General features: G+C 39.3%; 1 protein-coding gene across 2 annotated transcripts in view; it reads left to right on the top strand.

Annotated features, from left to right (window-relative positions):
• The window catches only part of LOC129353128 (receptor-type tyrosine-protein phosphatase N2-like), a 155235-nt gene that overhangs the window by 97777 nt on the left and 34120 nt on the right, over positions 1 to 23338 (top strand). For both annotated transcript variants that reach the window (XM_055022351.1, XM_055022350.1), the window contains exon 13: positions 12527 to 12739. In XM_055022351.1, the coding sequence (XP_054878326.1) occupies positions 12527 to 12739 (213 nt within the window). The remainder of the gene's footprint in view (positions 1 to 12526; positions 12740 to 23338) is intronic.

The raw sequence follows: 23338 nt of genomic DNA, 5'->3' as shown, positions 1-23338 counted from the left end.
TAAGTCCTCAGGATGTGATTGGACTGGTGAAAAGGAGCTCAGAGACTTAGACAGTCTGACGGTGATGCAGCTCTGTTTGAGACTGTCAGGAGGATTGTTTTATGCTTGTCTTTGTGACTGCAGAGGGGAGAAAGTTACATTGGCCGCTTCTGTCAAGCCATTCTACAGCTTTGTGCAGTGAGCTTAGCCATAGGTGAAAGACGGGTGGAGCGCGCGTGTGTGTGTGTGTGTTTGGAGATGTGTGTGTGGCGAAACACACATGCAGAAAAGAGGAGTGCCTTCCTCTTGCAGGAAAGAGTGCAAGAGAAGAAATAAACCAAGTCTGTTCGTTTCTAACAAAGACAGATATACTCTAGAAAATCTCTTTCTGTTTCAACGATCAAGCAGCTGAAAACCAAATGCCTTCAACTTCTCCTGAACTTACTGTATTGTTTGCATGTATGTTATAACATCCTATGAAGCCTTTCATAGCCTGTGAGCATCGCTTAGCAAAAATGTTTAAACACAGACAGAAGTACCTGACATACTTTCACTTTCAAAACAAATTTTATTGACATATTTTTCTGTTGTTCCAAGGTTGATGAGCCAGTTTTGTAATTTCCAGCTGTTAAAAACAGTAAGTTAGTGAAAAGATTGCAGATGGAAGGGCGTGAAATGAGATAAAAGTAATCCATTAAGTCTTTAGAGCAACAAAACGCTGAAACGTTTGTCTTGGAAATTGACATAACAGACACAAAAATGTTTATTGAAAATTCACTTTATACTGTATTTTCTAGATAATACGTAGTGTTTTAAATTACAAATACTCATTAGTGTTGCTCTTTTCATCTCACAGCCTGTAAAAGAAAAAAACAATACATTTTTAATTAGTATCTTTGTACATTTAACTCTCTTTCTTGCATCTGTAATTCACTCCAGCCGTTTCGGTCGGGGGTCTTCCTGACACTCATTACCATGACGCCACTGCTAGATGCAATTAATGACATCACTGGCCTGACCGCTGCTACCAAATATACTCAATTATTGTAATTTCACCCCTCCAAAGACAATACCACAGCAAGAGAAAACCTATAGCATTAAAATAGTTTAGTGTAATCAGTTTGTGCAGCATACTGCAGGAGATCTTTCACTCTGTATAAAAACAAAAGGTCACTTCTTAGTATTTCCTGTAACATTTTATGCATTTAATAAAATCTTTGATCCATCATTTTTGAACAACATCTTTGATTTTGTGTCTGGCGAATCGTTTTGTAGAGTTGACCAGGTGTTTTAGGTCTCTGATGTGAATAAACCACTTGGTTCCAGTGAAGTTAAGACAGAAACAGCCTTTTTCTGGCATCGCTCAAAGTAAAAAGTCTTATTGGTAACTTTTGAAAATACAACTTATTTTTTTATATGCAATGATTGTTGAATTTTTTTTATTTTATTTTTTTACACTCTTTGTAAAATGAATTCATTTCAAGGCCTTTTACACATTCATGTCAGGCGTGATAAATGGGAAGAACACTGCAATTAAAAAGCCATTTCAGATTTGACTTTTTTATCATTTGAACACCAAATTTCTATAAGATACATTAAAAGTGTTTTACAGTCAGGAGATAAATATTTTGCCGTAAAGAAATATGTCTGTCATAAAACAATGTTTCTTTTTGATATTAGAAGCAAAAAAAATTAAAAATTGGAGATATTATTTGCAAAGTAACAAGCTCTTTTTTCTCATTGCTTTGCAGTTAGGCTGCACAACTTTCACAGTCTATAAAATAAAACACTCAGTGTCAGTTTGTCAGTCAGACCAGATGTTATGCTTGGCTACTGTACGTTACAGACTCATGTCCCAGGGGGCATCAGGGCGGTGGGGCTACCGTATAATCCGGATGATGGCTCCTTTGTCTTGGGTGCCATCCCCGTCAACAATGAGAGCGAGGGCAGCGCGGTGGGTCGCAGGAATCCCAAATATCTCGCAACACACAAAGGACAACAGTTTGGTGGTCCTGAGCTGAATGAGCTGTCATTTAGGTAGAAAAAAAAGGGAGTGAGTAGTCTTTTATTTGGTCTCCGTCAGTAACCGTTTGAACGCAACGCAGGCTGTTTGTGAGTATCCAACCGAAGATGGCCTCTGATGTTGTCGCCGTGTGACGGATCCCACTGCAGAGATTATGCCTGTATTGTTCTGGAAGCATCTGAACAAAGGGGCAGACCTGACTGTTTTCACAAGAGTGAGGTGTGTGACGTTTATCAAGCGTTTTGTGTGGAGACCTTGAGTCTGAAATCTTTCATCTGTGTATGAAAGATAATTGCACTCAGAGTACGGTTTAAAGATGCAATTCAAGAATGTTTCTCTGTCAAGTTTTCAATGTCAACGGTCAATCCGTTGAGATTAGAAACCATTCTTTTCAGAAAATTTTATCGGTTAGAATGACAGGAAACTTAAAAAAAATAAATAAATGAATTGTTCAAGATTTTTGCTCCATGCTGTACCTTCTTCAACAACATGATAGTTTTGATTTTGATTCAAGATGAAAAAACTGTGCAAATTTTTAGAAGACAGTGCAAATTTCTGACACAATCCGCTCCTCCTCAGGTCTTTTACAGCGCTCGCATTACTGCCCCTCTATTCACATCAGCACTATTCAGAACGTATGCTCAAGATCGTAAGGCGGAGGTGTTTTATTCCAATTATTATCCAGCTCAGTATTCATGACCTTACGTTTTTTTTAATACACATTCTGTTTAATAAAACCTGTGACCATTGATTGTACAAACAGTCCTTGAAACAAAAATATTTTACATATCCAACCCTCTGAGCCAATGAAAAAGACTTTAGATTTTCAAAACTCGTCAAAGTGAAGAGCTCTTACAAAACAGTGGAAGATGTTTTGACATGAAAAGAAAAACACGGCTAAATTTTAAATGGCCTTCTCGTGTTGTTCCACGCAGAAGCACACCAGGCAACATTTCTAAGGCTTGCTGCTGCATTGATTTATTTCAAAGAAGTTGTTGAAAGCTCCCTAAATTGGCCCTTCCCCCCATAACTGTTCCCATACTCATGTTTATAGTTTCACTAGGTGTTGGCTTTGCATCTTGTAGGGGATATCCAGTAAATTACATTATGCAGAAATCTTTTGCTTGTACTGTGGTGCAAATTATACATGTAACTAAGTCTGTCTGACTCTGACGATGAGTTGTAGTGATAATGTCTGAATTACAGCAGAAACCTTTAAACCTGTGATTCAGTCAGTCATTACCCCTTAAAACTTATCTAAAGTCACTGTAAATTGTTTGGAAAAAGTGTGACTGAGAGAAACCTTAGATTAATTTAGCAGATACAAACTTTGATGTCTGTTGCACTTGAAAAGAGAAAACCAGTCCGGATTCAGCAATAACTTGCATACAAATTGTCAAAAAACAAAAATCTAGACAGTAACTAAAACAAGTGTTTGATTCCTGCAGAGCCAATAAAAACTTTTCAAATCAAAGAGTATAAGTTTCCTATAAGTGACTGGTTCACTTATAGGAAAACTTTCTTGCTACAATAGAAAACTATTTTCACTGCAACCATTACGTTTTGTTCAAATTAAAGAAATATTTACTTAGAACAAGCTCCAATTCCTTGCTAAAAAGTAACTTGTAAGAAATATTGTTTTGGACTAGAAACTGGACAAAAGATACTTGGTGAGATTTTGTGTTTTTGCAGTGCAGTTATCAGTCTTGTTGGTTTCTTACATTAACATTTAGAAATGATAAGAAATACTTGGAAGGCTGTAATAAGAGCTTTACTTTACACAATCCAAATTTTATGTAGCTTATAATCAAAGTAAACACATAATGAAATAGGCATCTGTATTACACTAGATAAGACCATAAAGAACATCAGATAGAAACCTTGACACCACTGACAGTAAACCATGAGGGTAGAGAAAATCTAGTGTTTTATGCTCGCATTGATCTATTTCTGATCTTGATGGCAGAAAATAATGCAAAATACATTTGGTTGATATTTCAGATTTTGCCTAAACTGTGATAGAAATGAGCGGAGAAGGTAATTAAGCATTTTTCTTTTACTGAAGATGTTAGGCATGCAGACAGATCAGGTACATCTGGCACTTTGGTTGCTGGAACCGTGTGGCTGCACTGAATAAAAGCTTTAAATATTTTTTTTCTTCCTACTCAAAGAAAGAAAGAAAGAAAGAAAAGAAAGAAAGTGTTGGCGCTCAAACCGCCGAACATTTTTCTTCCAGCTCCATTAGTTAGCGTTCGAGGCAGTGAGAGTTAAGCAGGTGGAGGTCGAGAGAAGTGGTGGGGGGTGGCTTGGGCTTGATATAAACTGAAAGGCCCGGCCCCCCTCCCAAATCACCAATCACAAAACGAACACCCTCCACCCCCTCCACCTCTTACCCCGGCATACTGAGTCTAGTTGAAGGTCTTCGCCGCCTGCCACCTCCAGCTGTCGCCAAGGGGGACAAAAGGTTGCATGGGGGTCTCTGTGAAGGAGCTGGGTGTGGGGGGGCAATGGGGTGTGTTGTGCGGGTTGAATAGAAAGATAAACTGAAGAACCCTTCTCCAAGCTGCACACACACTAACAAGGAAGGACCTTGTCAGCTGCATTAGGCAGTATCTTTTATTCTTCGCCTCTTTCCTTTCTCCTCCAAGCTGAACTGCAAACACTGGTGAGATGGGAGTTATCAGCCTGCGCGCACTCACAGCCAACAAACAGAAAAAACAAAACACTGTATACAAATATACCTGAAATCCCCGCATAAAAAGCTAACATCTAAACACCTATTTGTCTCATGCATTTGTACAAACAGACCGACTGCAGCCTGTTCCTGACTCGGCTTATGAAGCCTACCATTGGCTGCTTTGCACCCTCAGCATCTACTAATTAACCTATTTAAATGACACAGGCTTGAGGGTGATGTTTGTATGTGAGGTCATACACCGGTCACCTCTGCAACATGACAACCTTTCAGTTGTTTCTCTTGGTCAACAAAACAGCAAACATATGTACTGATCGAGATGTAGGTTTGTGGCGCCATCTTGACTAACTGGCGACATTTTAGGTGAAAATCCTGGGAGCAGTAACCTGCCTCTTTGGATGAATTATGAGCTGCAAATGCAAAGAGAGACAAGGATCCTGTCAGTGTCACACCTTCTGTGTTTCCATTGCAAATGTGCGCTAAAACTTTTTGATAATTCTGCTAATGTCAAAAAACACAATTTCGCAATTGCGGTGATGCCATTAAACAAGAAATGTAATTAAAATGTCATGAATAATGTTCAAGTAATGTCATCACAAATTATTGTGATTGATGTCAACAGTTTCATGAGATAAATTCATAATTCAGCTATCAGAGGAGACGCCTGCGTCTTGTTGGCATCGGTACAACGAGCTAATTATACTCGGAAGCAGCAACATGTGCAGCATTTTGGTCGCTGGTGATTTTACAGAACAGTGATTATTTTCCTCTTTTTTTAAAAGTGTCGTGTTTCTACCTACTTTCTTGATTTTTTCACATTTTACAAATATTCAGTACGTGAAGAAGAATAAATATTTAGAAGCACTAACTTAGTTTTTTGTTGTAAAAGCCAATGACACAGGTAGTGTTTCATATTATAGTTCCCAAGATGAAACATTATGTCTCTAAATCTAACAAATAGTCAGATACCTGCATGGTGTCAACATTTGACACTTTTATCCTCAACGTATCGCAACTGAGTGAACTCGATTACTCTCAGCTAAATCTTGACTTTGTTTCTTTAAATATTGTAAAATATTGACCCTCTGATTATGATTTTAATTAAGAGGCTTAAAATAAATTTTAAAAAGCCCTGCAGAAGTTAAACTATTTTACTGAAAACAATGAGTAATTGATTATTGTTGATTTGCATGGTTATCATTATTAAAATAATAACCTGTTTATAGTTTTGTCACCTCAGATGTAGATTGTTATCGTCATTCTGAGATTACAGAAGGTTGTCATAAATCCAACAAGTTTTATGATGAAATCAAGCTTGGATTGGGCCTTCCAGTGATCTGCTGAAAGTCTTGCTCTCTCTCGCTGACTAACAGCTGCCATGTCTCAGTGTGCCACACAACACAGCTTCCTTCTCTGTGCTTCCTCTGACTTCACCTCACTGATGCAGAAAATAGCTGCTGCTGCTTCTTCGCTGAGGATTTCTAAAGACAACCTGGTGGCTGTTTTGCATGATGCATTCACTGCCTGGAAAAGGATCTGACTTTTGACTTTCTGATTGGACAACTGAACTCTGAAACCTTCCGATTTCAGCCTGCAGCTGATTTCCCAGAACATTTACTCAAAGAGAAGCGTCCAGATGAAGGTTCAGATAGCAGAACATTCATTTGTTATTCTGCAGATTGATTCTGTATCAATCTGCAGAATAATTGGTACAAAACAGGAAAAATAAATCAGTGTTATTTTGATTAAATTTCCTCTCATTTTCTGATCATCCCCCCTTCTTTTTTATCTTTCTGTGCACTTTCTTTCCTTTTTTGCCCTCAGACGCCCCTCTCTTTACCCTTTTTTCTGAACTCCTCTTCCTCTCACCTCCTGTCGGCAACATGTGGAGCCATCGCCATGGCAACGAGGGGAGGTGACATGTGCTGTAGACGGGCAGGGGATGGAGGGAGGGATGGGAGAAATATAAGGAGGAGCCCCATGGAGCACTTTGTAGCCTCTCTCTCTTTCTGTCTTTCTGTGGAGGTAAAAAAAGAAAAAGCGTCTCAGTTGTCCATGTGGAAGCGCCGGATGCCTGCAAACCTTCATCACTTTCTAAACATGCACTCAACCTCATCCAGGAACAAATCAGAGAATCTTTCCTCTTTTTAATTTTTCTAATTGAGAAAAGGAGAAGGAAATGGAGCAACCCAGGAACTTTCTTTTTCATTTTTTTTTTGTTCATCTTCAAATGAGGTAGAAAGGATGATGGGAGGAGATAAATCTCTCTCCAGCTCCCTCTCGCTCTCCCCTGCTCCTCCTCCTCCTCTGCTGCTAGCGAGCTGCTGTCTGTGGACCCAGAGTGGAATGGGAAATAGGAGCAGGAGAAGGTTTCCACTCCATCTCTCATCAGGGATTTTTGGTAGGACTCGTTTCACTTCATTTGTTTTTATATGTAAATGCTGAATTTCCATCTGCGGCTGTAAATGTCTCTTCCCTAAAAGTCTGTGTGAAATCTGAGGAAATCAGTCCAGTGTCGGGCTAAGGAGTGTTCCTTTTTATTTCCCTATATTTATATCACAAGCCATGTCTTTTCAATCATTTGTTGTCCATTTATTTGCGTTGAAATGATTGAAACAGTGTATATTTGTGTAAAAGGTGTGTTGGGAGTATCCTCAGAGTTGAGACGCTGGCTGACTGATGGCTCCCCGGCTCGGGGATTTCACGCAGCTGCATCTCACCGTAACGTTGTAATAACAGTCACTTTAATGGGATTTGCTGCTGTTTTCATTTTCTGGAGCTGCCGCTTTGCACCGCAGGATGTGCGACATTCAAATCATTTTTAATGTCATCCTGGAAGAGTCTATCTGCAGGTTGGCGCCTCACAAAAAAGCGTTCGCAGCACATCGCTTTAATATTTTATAGGCTTTTTTAAATTTAAGGATGAATTTAAAGTGAACTTTGAGTTTGATGATCAGCATTTATGTGCACAGTGTGGGATATGAATCAGTTTTCTGCGGAACCTGACATGTTTAGGGACTCTCCGTGCGTGTGTGTGTGTGTGTGTGTGTGTGTGTGTGTGTGTGTGTGTGTGTGTGTGTGTGTGTGTGTGCGCGCGCATGCATCTGGTGAGAAAGGGTGTGTGAAGTCCCGCCAGCTTGTGGAGTTGCTGTGTTTCTGTTTGCTGAGAGGTTCCGTTAACACAGAGCTGAACTTTTGCAAATGCCCAGGATGAATCAGAGATGAGAGACAGATCTTTGTTTCCTCCAGCAAGTCATCACAGAGGAAAACAATAGCCGTCCGCTGCGACCCCGCTGACCCCTTGGCTTTTCCCCCTTTCTTTAACTCATTCTGAATAAGCCAAAGCCGTGCAAATCCATCTGCCTTTTGTCTATGGGAGCCGGGCTAATCCACACCCCTATTTACACACACACACACATCCACTACCCTAACACTATTAATCCAGCACATCTTGACATCTTAAAATAACGCCACGTTGAATTTACACATTTCTCCACTACAATTTAAGTTTTTTAACAACCAAAACAGCATCAAAAGATGCTAATTACATCACTATTAGCGCAGCTAATGCTGATAGTCTAATGAGAAGTAAAATCTCAAATTTATCTTGTCAAGTTCAGCATGTTCTGACTTTAGCTGGTCGCTGTGTTTTTCCCCGAAAAGAAGGTAGATCCAGCAGATTCGGTGCAGATAGGCAGACTTCATCCTCGGTGGGCTTCGCTAAGGCTTTGCGAAATTGCGCACTCAGTGTGATCCACAGATTCTCCTGGCAAATTGTTCGCGAAACCAAAAGATTTGCAAGTACAATGAATTTTGTGAGAGCAGATGGGTGACAGGGGGTGGAAGTCCCTTCAGTTCGATGCTTTTCGGGGTGTTGGTGTTCCTGCTTCATTTTCAAAGCCCCCGGATAAAAATAAAATAAAATGTTTCTGTTGTTTTAATAAATACAAACATAAAAATGATATTTGGGTTTTTCCTCTTTTTACTTGAACGAGTGTGCTTAAAATTTGGTTTGGCTTCGTGCTGACACTCCTACCTCTCCCCATTGATCTCGTGTGAAATGTAATTTGAGTGAAAGTGTTGAGCCACAGGAGGGATAACAGCGAAAGGCCACAAAGCTGCGGCACCGAGCTGATAACCTCTTATTATTCGACACGTATAGCGCAGTATAGATAGCACATGTAGACAGAGATAGAGGGTATTAACATACTCGCCTGGAGCTGCACATCACACAGGAGGCTGCACAGTTTGATGCATGCATGTGCATGCATCAGTGTTCCACCTCCCATCTGGAGAAAACATTTGATTGCAATTTTCTTTGCTCTGTTTTCCTCCTTAGCGGCTGCAGAGTGACTGCAGACACACGGCTTCCCTCCTTTACTGCAACCAAACTTGTTTAAGCAGGTGGGGTCAAGCAACATTTGTTGGGATCAATAGACAGACATGCTAGGCAGCCATGATAAAGAGAACAGAGGAGGAAGAGGAGGAGGAAGAGGGGGAAGTGTGCGTTGGAAATGCCGGCATCTGTCCCGTGAAAGATGACGGAGCTGTTACAGTTAGAGCTCTGAATTATGGGCCATTACTCGCAGAGCAAGGCGCGATGGCTCGCCATGAAACTTCATTTGACAAAACAGTGAGACGACTCGGGGAGGAAAATGACAAATGAAATTATTTGATCTGCAGTATTGTGGGTTTGAGAAGGAGGTGTGGGGTGTGTGTGAGAAAAATAAAAAAAATAATAAATTTAACCAAACATTACTCCACTGGAAGCGTGTGGGATCAGCAATAATTCATTATTAATGGCCGTGCCAAGCCCACAACACTTCCAGACTGCAGCTCAGCCACTTCTCTTCATCAGGCCTCCTTAATGGCTGCTATTCCTGCTGCAATCTTTTACATTAAAACCACATTAATGAAAATAAACTGAAAATAGACACAATCAGTTCCTTCTGCTCCTACAGATGTCTGAATTAATGTGTGTAGCCATAGAGGTGTGACGTAATTATCCTTCCTGCATTACGTTTGAAGCAGATTGATGCACTTCCATCAGGTTATTTCTTAGAAAGCGCTCGCTCTTTGCGGATCGACACATCGCGGCCAAGCGGAGCTGTGCGCTAACCGCTGGCCCCCCATTCTGCAGCCGCTCTTTATGAGGTGCTGAATGCAGCAGCAGATGAATGCAATCATAGAGGGGGGTCGGGTGGAGAATTATCGAGTGTTGATGGTGGCAACGGCGTTAAGGAAGGGAGGCAGGGGGAGTGGCACCCTGAAACCTCACAAGAATCCCCGATTTGTGTGCGGCGCTCCTTTCTTTCCCCGTCTTCCCGGAGTTCCTCTGTGCTGACAGGCGGGCAGGAGGGATTCAGGAGGACCGCTCCCCTCCCTCTCCTCCTCACCGCTCTGCTCTCAAAGCCTCCATTCCATTAACTCACCACGCTGCTCCTCACCTAATCTCTGTGACCTCTACTACTGAAGGACTGGGGGGGTTTTCACCCCCCTCGGTTCTTCTCTTAAACTCGAGTGAGAACCTGCTGCTTTTCTCAGATGTGAAGAGACCTACCATTGCAAACAAAATTTTCCTAGAAAAAAAAAATGAAGGCGATAAGGAATTGCGTTTCCAGAAAGGGACAAGCTGTTTCTGCTATTGATTTCTATTGAACAGTCTTTGTCAGGCTTGTAATTGGCAGTGCAATTTGCAGCTCTCCTCCTGTTGGTTCTTGCCTCTGTCTTTGTTGCCAACATTGTTGCGATGCATGTAATAATGGGGAATTATGTTGGCTTTTGTTAACTCTTAGTTTGTCAGGTAAAAAAAAGAAATGCAACAGGCCCCCATTATGTCAGAAAATGAACAGCGAGCAGCAGTTTGGAACTGCAGCACTTAATTAGGAGTTCAATAAAGACTCTCTTCCTCTTTCTCAAATTATTGCAGCCGTTCTTTTTCTTCTTATACGCTGGTGAAGCGGGGCAGGCTTTCATCGCACGCCTTGTGTTCTTTGTGTTATCTGGGGCGGCAGAGTGGACTGGAAGGACATTCTTTAATCTCCAGTTGTTTGCTCAGGGAGCCGGTTCTCACGCGTTGAGTCAGATTGCAGCCGAGGTCGGCGGAGAATCCCACATTCTGCTCAGATGTACCTGTGGATTAGCTCAGGGTTTATTAAATGCATCGCTTTTCCTTAAAGATAGTGGAAGAAGCTGTTTTTATCCTACAAAATCATTTGTAAATTTCCTCCTTGAGGGGAGAATCATTAGTATCAAAAATAGCTTCATGCTCTTAAAGCATTTCACGCAGATTACCTTGTTGGGTTTTGGTGCTTTTGGCCTGTGTTTGCAGATGCTTTAATCCAGGGGTATGAAACAGCATGCAGTGACGATCCGGCAGCCTGCAGGGTTGTTCCCATCCAGATGTATCCCCAGATTAGCTCCTCTTGTCTGACTGATCAGGAAAATCACCTGAAATCATGCTCACTTTAAAGCGTGTGTTTTCATACACCCCTGCAGCTCACAAGTAACTACCTCCGTCACACGGTTTCTCACAGGGCGGATGAATCACAACTCTTACTGTACATTTACGGAGGCAAAAGCATTTCTGACACGATCTGCTATCAGTTTATCTGGACACAACCAGAAGGCTTTTTCTTTTTTTCTTACGAAAATGGATTCAATTTGAGCAATTTTTAACATTCAGAGCCGTCATACATTACATTTCATGCAGGGTTCTAACTCTGAGTACATCAGTGGTTTTCATGCTTTCTCTCAGTAATATTTTATTCAGTGAATTCGTTTACACACATTTCACTCAGCATGCAGCTTTTACTTCACTGTAAAACTATAACTCACTCTTTGCTGTAACAGTTGGACCGATTTTTCTAATAAATAAAATCTCTTTTAAAATGTTCATGTTCTCCATTAAGAGCACAAGTATAACATGTAGCTGATGATGCCTTTTATTTATATATATTTTTTATTTTAATTTTTTTTGGCTGTTTTAATTAAATTTTCAGTGTTTTGTTCTCCTGTTAGAGTTTGCATGAGCTTTGAGGATGAAAACTGTTTATCATTCCTAAAATCTTTTCATTTATTATGTTTTTTAATCTGTTAATTGAACCCTTGCTATTGGTTAATAATGAAATATTCCATCTAATTTTAGATTATTTAAAACATGAACACTAACACAAAATGTGAAAAAGACTCAAATTGGTTCCTGAAAAAGAGCCTAATGAAGAACATGTAAATTATACAAATCTAATAATTTGAGTCTGACTGTCTGAAATTAAACTAAGTGGCCAAATTAGGACTGAAATGGATGAAATGTGATTTGAAATACAGGTTTTACAAATACAAAATGTGTCTTTTATTGTGAAATGGCCGATTGAATGAATAAAACTGATCTGAATTTAGACTTTTATCATTTCCCTTCACTGCTCAGCACCTGATTTCAGTGTTTTTGTTTCATACAACAAACTTCCTGATTTTCCCACTCGAGGAAATTCCAGCATCATTTTTCCACAATATTTAAAATAACTTACTATTGCTCAGTTTGGGAAGTTCAAATGTGCATGCAGTACAAATCAAGAATCTAAGGATATATTTATCATTTTAGTTTTTTTGGTATTTTTATCACTTTAGGTAAGACAAGAAAGTTTTGTTTTTAATAAATCAAAGTGGTGATATTTCAGTTTCTCAGCTTTAGTGTAATTAAAGTACTTTGTTTTTTCTTTACAGTGTTAGCAATGCCATGCCTCGTTGAGCTACGAAACGAGCCATATGGAAAATGAAATAAAGCGAAATGTTGTGAACTCTTTTGTCTCGTCCTGTTTGGTGGCCAACAGGGAAGCCAGATCAAGCAGATCCCCACCAAGTACAGCCAGGGGGAATCCACCAAGTTCCTCATCCTCACCGTTGTGTGCATCGTCTGCATTGTGGGCGTCCTGCTGGCCTCCACCGTGGTCTACTGCCTTCGCCATCGCTCCCACCACAAGCTCAAGGAGAAGCTCACCAATCTGGGCACAGACAGTGGCGGCGATGCTACTGCCACCTATCAGGTAGGAGGAGTCGCTGTCTCCTCTGAATCCAAAAACAAAAGCTTTCAATATTTATTTTATGTTTTGTGTTACATGCAAAGTCTTTTTTAAATCTTTTTTTTGCTAATGGATTAAACAAAAGCATAATTTTAAACTGCCAGTTGCACAATTAGCCGTTAGCATTGCAAACTGTAATGTTGAAAGCGTTGTTGTGTTTATGAATAGCAGCTTGAATGAACCTCAGTAGAAAACAGTTTGTAGTTAGTCACCTCTCTGCCGCACCAACACAAAGCACATTTAATGTTCTTCCTATAGTAACAACATCCACACCGAAGAGAGCAGCTGCTAGCCCAGCCTGTTGTTTCTTAGGTATTCCCATTCACTGAATGGGAAAAAAAATATATTATTTTAAAATTTAAGTTAAAAAAAGGTGAGTTTTCTATTTTCATATCTTATTTGTGTAAACTTGTATTTCAACTAATGCAATGAATAGTAAACAAAAAGACTAAAAAATTAGTTTTGAGTCAAACAGAAAATTAAGAAATTGATTGATTGTCACACATTACGGACCTTATCCCCCAACTTTAAATGCAAAACAAAAATACTTCTAATAAAACATACTGTGGGACGTTAACCGAGCGGAAAAATTAGAGTTTTAAGTTTCAGCGCATTTAATAAAAAAAGGGAAAAAACAATCACTTAATGAAAAATGGCAAATTTTTATCACACAGTAACTCATCGATACTAAACATAAAAACACACATTCAGTATTCGGTTTGACTTTTTGTTGATCTTTCAGCTGGTTTGTTGAATTTGTTGTGTCAAAGTTTAAGTGTTATGCTGCTATTGATCCATTGATGCGGCTATGCTCTCCTCTGATTGGCCAGCCTGAACAGGTTCATCACATCTGTCCTGCTAAAAGTTTCTACCCTTTTTTTTTTAAATTGTCAGAAAAAGCTCATTTTTCTCCACCTTTGTTCTCAGTTTTGATTAATATATGATTGCATTATTAATATATGTGACACCCGTTTTTTTTAAACCTTGTGGTGAGTGAACTACAGGAAGCTGCTGCTGATAACGATTTTCTTGTCATGTTTTGAACAAGTGAGTGGTGTGTTGTGTCTCGCCATTATTTCCTGCTTACGGCTTGAAGAAATAAAACAAACCCAACAGGTTTTCTGTTTTTTTTCCTCCAGTTATTTTTATTCCTCCTCGTTTGCTGGTTGCAATTATCCTTTGGCCAGAATAGCCAAGTGTGAAATTTAATTTACAGAATCCAATATTAAGTGGCTTTTTGAGCAAAGAATTAGATTGAGATTTTTTTCCATCGCTCTCGCTGACCTTTTCCCCGCCATGTTTTTAAATGAGAGTGGTCCTGTGAGCATTGATTTTATAATGAGCCCCACACACACACACACACACACACACACACACACACACACACACACACACACACACACACACACACACACACACACACACACACACACACACACACACACACACACACACACACACACACACACACACCACACATCAGTGCCTACACTTTCTGCTCTTCTCCAGAGATTTTTAACTCCTGAAATAGACTGTAATGCTGCGTCAGGTAACGCAGAAGTTTGACGCGAATGTTTGTGGATAAATTGCTGCTTAGCTGTCAGGAGAAAGAAAGAACCAACAAATATTAGAGTAAAATTATGGTCTGTGATTAGAATCTGACAGATTACTCACAAAACATCAATTAATATGGAAACAAATGACTTTAAATTGTGTGTGTCGTCATAATTTATCAGGGTTATGCCTGACAATAAAGTCACTTTTTGCTGGTTTTTACTTGTTTGACTGGATCTCATCCCCAGAGCTCCCTCTGTTGATCCTGTTCTCTCCATTGTCTCCGCTGAGTTCTGCCGTTGTCATCCTCGGTGAAAGACCTCGCTGTTCAGCTCCCATCTTAGCCGTGTAAACCTCGTCTCTTTGTCGGCACGACGGTGTGGAGGGGTTCCCTGGGTTGGATCCTGCATGTGTGTGTGTGTGCGCGTGCATGCGTGTGTGTAAGTGTGTGCAGTCTCTGGGGCTACAAGCAATTAAAGCAGACAGAAAGCGGCAGGCTGCCTGAAGGCTTTACTACTGCAGCTCCTTCATGCTGACTGTCAAACGTACACACACACGCACGCACGCACACACACACACACGTATTTGTGCATGCTCACCATGTTAAGCATTCTTGCCCCTGTGGCCCGTTTGTTTGGGTTTCGTACCTTTGCTCACACCCACTTCACCTTCCATTTATCTGGCCACAGCCCCGCCCCCTCCCACTCTCGTCTCCGCCCCGTCTCTCAAACGGACCGGTTGCAGCTGCAACATGGGAGACAAAGGAGATGTTGATTGACTGGCGTTGACACAGCAGGGCATATCAGAGCGTTTGGCGAAGAATTGGTAGATGAATCTCGTCAGTCACTGAAGCTCTGGACTCCTCCAGGACTGAGCCGGTGTCACGTTTAGATTATCGCCAACGCTCATCTTCCATCTAAAGTCCTTTTTCTTTAGAGCATCAGACATTATGCTGATTGTTTCATTCATTGAGAAATGTCGCCTTTACAGAAGGTAATGCAAATGCTAACATTTCAATCAAAACACTGAGAATGAAGTACAAATTTAACATGAATCCAAAGACCAAGAAGAATTTAAAATTACAAAAGTTATCAAGAAAATTTATCAAAAATATTTTATTTTGGATACATTTGGTCATTCCAGATCTCAGATTATTTTATTATGGTTTGCGCTTCTAAGGAGAAAAAGTGCAGGAGTCATGATATTGAACACAAGGACCTGTCATAAGCTCATAATAATGCAGTCTAAATTGGCAATAAAAGATTTAACTGTAGTATAAAAGGCATCATGACGTCACAACTCTGTGGCACCATGACCAATGGAGAAGCTCAGTCTGACATTAACCTGTTTGCTTTATAGCCTGATGAAATCACGTAAAAGGATCTGTAATGAGAGAACTATTTTATATTGCCTAACCAACTCAATAAAAACTAGAACATTGATCAATTTTATTACCATTACAGTGGCTCATGATACTGGGAGAGTCTGCCAGAGCAGAGGATGCAGAAGGGAAGGAAGAGGCATAAGGTTCAAATCTGAAGAGCGGTTAGTTGGAGGGGTCAGGTCATACAAACACAACTGACTGATCATTACAGAGTGCATCTAACAATCAAGATGTTTTTCTCCTCTGGTACAACATGAACATGTACCTTAACTTTAATTGTAGCACACATTCACATTGCATCGTTAATGAAAAATGTATTTTAGATATGGGAATTGAAATGAAACTAACTGGAGATGACATGTTGATTCTGCTCTAGTATGAACCGCTTTCCATCCAGACATAACATATTCATTTATTGAGTTATAATGCAGAGAAAAATATGTTTTGTTTTTAGGAATTTGTGGCCCTGGCAGCCTTTAATAATAGTATCAAGATAGGAAATGGGAGAGCAGAAGAGAAGAGAGGCAGCAAAGATTTACTTCTGCACACACAAAAAACTAAATGCTTCTTATGTATCAGTTTGATTTGGCTGCTTATAACCTGCATTAGTTGTTTTCTGATTATTTAAGAAAGCTAATCTGCAACATGGCAATTTTTTACCCAGGAAATGACCTTTTGATGATCACATCCGCATTTCATTCATACAATTTGTGTTTGATATCCTATCAGTACACATTCACATTCTTTTTATCAACACATTTAATCACCCATAGTATTAAATGTTCACCTCAGGCATGCAGAAACAATAGGTAATGAGCGCTGACCTCTGATTAAAAACATCCTACACAAGAAGAAATGAGTCCCAGAAAACCTGCACTGTTTGCAACCAACAGGAAAATTCATCTGCACCCTCCAACCCCAGGAGGGCAGCACTGAGACGGCTTTGGGCCAAATATATTGCAGAATTAAACGAGTTTACATAAAAATGTCAATGAAATGTAAATGTGGAACCTATTTAGACAGATTATCTGTAAAATGAAGTTGATTTTGGTTTTAATTTAGCCGTTTCAAAGCTTTTATTTAAGTTACAACCATTCCTGAGTACTAACATATCAGACTGCATGAGATTAGGAAAGGGTTTAACTTTTATTTAATATTGAATTCTACCAGTCAACACTGTTAAGCCCTCAGATCAGGTAAGGTAAAACAAAAAAAAGCTCACATAAAAAATAAGTATTGTAGTGAGAGATTACTTTTTATCACCTAATAAAGCCTCGGCTAAACACAAATCTGTGCAGGATTTTTTTCTTCTCTCCACTTCAGCTTCCCTTTAGCGCTCACCGTCCAGCATATTTATTCTGCCTTTTATTTGTTTGTGCTTTCATTCAGAGTTCCAACGCTGAGGCCTCTGAATTTGTTTTGGCCGGAGCAGCATGTAAACAGAGGCAGCCTCCCTTTATGCCTCGATGCAGAGATACGCCTCCTGTCACCTCCTGGTGATGCATGCAGAGTCCCCGGCCTGTCGCCTCTCAGAAGTGGCGTTGGGGATGTTTTAATGTTCGCCGGCAGGGACGCGCTAAAGGGCACAGATCACACAGATACACCAGTCTGTCTCAGCTTAATTGCAGGAGCCGCGTTCGTGGGTCTTCTGGTCCACATGGATGTCTTCTCTGAAGATGTCATCTTTCTCGACATCTTTCTTCAAGAGTAATTGAATTTCATTGATTTCTCTGCTGTTGTTGCCAGAAAATAAATACAACAATCCACATTCATTGGCTCTATGGGATAAAAAGAAAAAACAAACAAACCTTAAAACAAAGTATTTTTTATTGCAGCAGCATTATTTCCCACTGAGAACTGCTCCGGTTCTCAAGCAAGTGAGCTGTGGAGATATTTTTACCTCCGATTCTATTAATCCTCACACCTGCACCATCCAACCTTTAAACCTTTCACTTTAGCTCTGATTGCAGATGTGGTTGAGTCAGACCACCGACTGTTTTCCTCTTTCTCCTTTTGAACATAAAGTCATATTTTTACCACACAGAAAAAAGAATCAGACTCTGTGACAGATTATCTTTAATGCTAAAATATAAATTACAAAAATGTCCCAGTTGTATTTAGTTCTCAGTAAACTGAGTCGTGTGTAACGATGAGGCTTGTCAGATGAAAAGAAGCTTTTGAAAAAAATTTGCCTTCAGCTAATATTTATGTGTCAAAGGTGTTTTTATTTGCTCTGATATAATCTGTCAAATGTTGTGTTTTTGTAAGGCATAAGGGAAATTCAACAAATATATTTTAGCTTATTGAGATGGATCTTTTTTGGCCATTAATGCCACTAAATTGAACATCGATTTAAAAAAAAAAAAAAAAAGCATTGTTTATATAGAGGTACAAATACTATAAATATTAAGAACATTGGTTATGAACAAATGAAAACTGAATCTGGACTTTTTTATTTCAAGTCAAGAAAGGGAAAGTAAAGAATAGTCAATATCATTGACACAGTAAAAACAAGAAGGGTGATTAAAAAGGCAAGTCTCTGTCCTTTTATTTTTCACTTTTCATCTAAAAAAAATAAATCTGATTATCTGAGAGTCACTTTCAATTTTAACATTGTCCTCCCTTCCAGACACATTAATTTTCATTCATTTAATTGTACTTTAAAGCTGATTTGAAAAGCCTGACAGAGATAAATAATCCATCATTGTAAACATTGATCCACTTATCTTATAAAAGTCAAAGTTAATGTCGTTGTTGAAGCAGCTGATGCAACGCTTTTGATTTGCCAGAAAGCAAATGATTGAAGAGCCGTCCAACACGTTCATCCCGGTGGCTGAAACGTGAACGTCCCGGAAAAGACAATTTCATCACTGCTTTGCAATCAAAATGACTTTCAATCCTCCCACTCTTAGGTTTTACTATTAGATATTAAAATGTATGAGAAACATGAAGGTACAAACAAAACTTTTCTGTTCAGGCCGGTCCTGACTCATAAACTTAAAAACACAAACAAAAGCTGTAAGCAGTCTCAGCAGAGTGACCTCCATGTCATAAAGCAGTGAGATTAGTGGGATGAAATGTGGGAATCGATACGGTGTAACTAAAGATTCTGGTGGTTGTTTGCTCGCAGCTCAGAGATCCGAGGTGTCAGAGTGGTAAATTTGCGCGCTTTACACTGTAAAGCTGTCTGGGTTATACAGGTTCTTTACATTTTTTTCACTCTTTGCCCTCTAATTGGCTCTCAGAGGAAAGCCATTTTGAAGCAGCTTTAATTACATCATAAAAAAAATTGCTGCAGCTGCAAAGTTCATTGTCGGGATCGTTCTGCGATTTTCCTCTGAGGCACAAAACCCTACAAACAGCCAGAGAGTCAGAGTAATTCATTGAGACAATATTGTATTTTTATTAAACATATAAAACAGCAATGTTGTTGGATCCATCTTCAACCCCCTGCTCGATTTTTTCCAGTTTCTCACCAGTTTGACATGTGAAACACATCCTGAACCTCTGTTCATTAACTGGAGAAAAATATTTTTCATTTCAAGATAAACTTTTCTAAAGAGTTAATTATAAAACTGTACTTGAAATGAAGAGATATTCATTTTAGTCTGATTAACTCAGCTCACCATCTCAACTCTTCTTGGCATTGAGGGGAACGAATTTGTGATTTTTATTGGTTTATTTTAATTAAATGATATCAAACACATCAGGAAATTGAAAAAATAGAAACTGGAAAATAAGTCTGGATGAAAGGAATTATCTTTGATGAACATTTGATAAGAATTATTTGTAAATCATAAAGTTTATTCACATTTCCTCTTCAGTCATTGTTAAATGTTTTTTAGTTAAATGTTTTTTTTTTAGTTTCTGGCATCAGTCTGGCTGGATACTTGGTTACTTTCACCTTACTTTGTTTAAACTTTTGGTTTCTTGTGCAATTTGACATTTTTAAAATAAATTTGCTCAGTGGAAACCTGATAATTAAAAAAAAAACTAGTTGAGCTGGTGGCTTTAAAAAAACCTTTATATAATCTTCATATGTGAGTTTATCAGAGCCAGTTTCGTTGTTCTCTTGGAGCACAGAGTTTATTCCTCTATTTTAACCAACTAGCTGCTTATTTGTGGTGATGTGATGGAGAATGTTGAGCTTTTCCCTCCAGTTTTACTTTTTTCTACTTTGATGTAATGTTCTGCTTTTGGCAGTTTGACAGCCAGTTTGTAGGTTTGAAAAACTCACCTGGACACCTTTGAACACCTTTCTTGTCACTGTGGCCAAATACCTTGAACAGATTTGACTCATATGAACCTCCAGAAGACTTTTGGTTTCTGCAGTCGAGCTTTCAATCCAGCTCATTTCTAGAGACAGGGTCTTTTTTCTTCCTGTTTCTATTGTGTTATAAAAAGTGCTTTCCAGTAGTTTCCAGTTCATGACACACTGGAACTTTGTTGTTTTCTAACCAGTTTAATATCATCTGAACCAACTACTTCCAGATTTTGACAATGATTTTAACTATTTGGTTTGAACTGATATTTGAATCTGCAGTTTTTCAGAAAAATCTCCAAAAGATTTTCCTAATGCAAATCAAAATGTTTAAGGTTTGTTGAGTTCCTTGGACTTAGCATTCATAATCCAAAGAGTGCCATAAAAGTTACTTTCAGGACAGCTCCAATAAATCATTAATAATCTCATATTGGACTGTTTAGTGTGTTAGAAAGCATGTTGGCTCAGAATCTTGTTACAAATCTGTTTAACACTCAGAATCAAGAAGGATAAGAATCATTTTAAATATGTGGTTATGCTGAGAGCCAGTCTGATGTTCTCATTTAGAGAGCTTTATCATACATTAATGGTGCTATCACATGCTTAATTGTTTTGTGCATGAATCATTTGAGTCAGCGTATTGATTGAAAAGACTTTTGTTACGAGATAAGATGATTTACTCGTCCAAACGAACAGCTCCATGGATCAGTAAGCAGAGACTCGTGACTAAATCTGAGAAATCCATTAAGTCTGCAGCAATCAGTCAGAACTTTATTACTCTGTTTTTATTTTGTGAATTGCAAAAAAGTCAAATGTCAGGAAACAAAACGGGTGGGTGTGTAGAAATAATTCTTTCAAGATACGTCCTGTTGGAATATTTAAGACATTTACAGCTGGAGATGTTTAGACATTTATTAAATAATGAGGCGATGTTTTGAAATGCAATTTTAGTTTCTCATCCCGTGAAACTAAGAGATGGGTAAAAGTCTTTGTATTTTATTTACTAGAATAAGAGTCTTGTGTCCCGTGCCAGCCTGTTTTCACCTGCCTTCCAGCCAGAACCCCTAAACCCAGGAGCTTTAATAATCTGAATGCGTTTATGAGTCCTTGTCCGAGCCCATAGATCAGTGTCAGCGTGCTGACCTGCAAGAACATCCGTTAGATCTGATACGGACTAATGAAGGCCCTCTCACATTACCTCTGCTGTCAGTCAGACGCGCTGTCGGTTAATCATCGGCATCTCCCTCATTAGGAGACACAGATTCCCACGGAGATTGGCTCTGCTGTCCTGCTGTAGCTGCTGTCCTTGCAGGTGGAGCTCCGTGATTTATGGATCTCTGGAATACGATGCAGAGTCTGTGCCAGTGTGACAGGTTAAGCTTTTATTTCCATGTCTGTCTGGAGTCAAACACAGTTTTCTGAAGGTGTAATTAGTAAATGAGTGGTTCTTACTGATTATGATCTGAATCTCCACCAAAGTGCTTTTACATAAATGGTGTCAAAAATGTTTCAGATAGTTACAAAAAGTGTGTTTGGTAAATAAGACATGACAGCATCATAAACATGACATAACACCTGTTATGAACATGAAGACGCCTTCATGAATGTTTATGACTGTTGTCATGATGTCTCATTTGGTAAATTGCAACTCTTTTAATTCAAAGTTTACACTTTTAATGCTGGTTTTAATTAAACTTTGCAAATGACACTTCATGACAACAGCTGTAAATATTTATGAAGGCTTCTTCATGTTTGTGACAGCTGTTTATGTCAGTCGTATGTTTTACTCATTTCATAGCGAAGCTGCATTTGACTCCAAAAACTTCAGCCTCATTCATGTAATTGTTAAAGTTAAACAGATTTGGTGATTTCTTTAAATTGCAGAGGTTGATGGGTCCAAGCGATCCTAAAGGTTCATTCTAAGCTCTTTTGTTAGGTCTCACCTTTCCATTTCTGCTCTTTGTTGACGTGAATTTATCCTGATTTGCAGACAGAAGTGAGAGGAGGAATAAATCTGGATCAGTGGCAGAATGTCTGCAGGTTCCACTCACATAGTTTAACTCTCTACGGTGATTAGTCAGAAAATCTTCCTTTCCTCTCCCATCTCAAAAACAAATGAGGAGTTAAGTGTTGTTCTGTCAGGCTCACCAACTCATTTGCAGTGTTAGTAAAATCATAACCGTGCATTTAGAGCCACATTGTCTCCCGGCATTGTCCTTTCCACCTACGGAGGGAGGCGCAGTCGCTCATTACAGCAGACTGACGTTGCCGCTCGGGGCTCTGCGGAGGAGACATGAACCACAAGTTAGACACTGTGTTAATATTTCATTGTGGTCACGTATCCAGCAGACAGAAAATGACAGTTTGCTCAGGCGTGTGAATGAAGATATTGTATTTGCTGCAAAGAGATTGTGGCAGACGGCTTTTCTCTGAAGTTTCCCTTATTTAACCAGCGAAAGCCTGCTGAGCAGCTAACATTTACTGGACGAATGCCAGGAGTTGATGAAGTGCCTGAAATTTTAGGCTTTTCAAAAGAAAATTAGAAAAACATAACCCTTAAATATTGTAAAAGTTGTTTTATTCTTCAGAGGACACAACTTCTCAACACTTAAAGTTGGGCTGGAAAGTATAGCTACCTGCCACTGATCCCATCATCTGGCTGTGGAAAGAAAACAGTCTTTTCTATTTGGTGGTGTTGTGGATCTTCTGTGGTCTTAGGAGGTTTCTGGGCTTAACCTTGTAGAACCAGAAGGTTTTTGTGGGACTCTCTGTCTCCATCAGGTCTGGGAAAACCTTAATGTCTCCAGAATCAGCTGAGTCGTGTTGTTTGGTAGAAATTTCTGGGTTTCATGCCTCTGATATCAGCAACTAGTTTGCAGTCAAAAAAAGCAAACTCTGGTTCACCTAAAAACCTTTAACTTGTTTCAGTTGAAGCGAACTCTGATGCGATTCGAATGCGTTTGTGAATGCCAAGCGGACCAGAGACAGGTCCAAGAGGTCAGGACATTCTGGGTAAATACAAACAAATCAAATGTCTAGTGCTAGGGGGAGAAATGGATCTTGGGATTTTACCAAGAACAAAAAAGAAATCCTATAACTGCCAAAATTTTGCCAACATTTTGTGAAGAAGAAAGTTGTGCTTTTGTCTTCTGTGGAGATTCTTGTGTCGTTTCCTTCAGTGGTTCTTGATGCAACGTCACTCTTAAATGTTTAAGAACGTCATAACAGCCATGTTTAGAGTTTGTTCCCAAGTTCTGGATTTCTTGTTCAACATATTTAAGTCTCATGAAACTTAAATTAAACTAAAATGAACTCTGGTCAAGAAGGTGAAGTTTGTCAAAAGGAACTTTAGATCTTTAGATTT

This window comes from Poeciliopsis prolifica, unplaced genomic scaffold, assembly GCF_027474105.1.
Source record: "Poeciliopsis prolifica strain line A6 unplaced genomic scaffold, Auburn_PproV2 SCAFFOLD084, whole genome shotgun sequence".
Lineage (NCBI taxonomy): Eukaryota > Metazoa > Chordata > Actinopteri > Cyprinodontiformes > Poeciliidae > Poeciliopsis > Poeciliopsis prolifica.
Note: the sequence above shows the minus strand (reverse complement) of the source record. Positions and strands in the feature narration are given on the sequence as shown.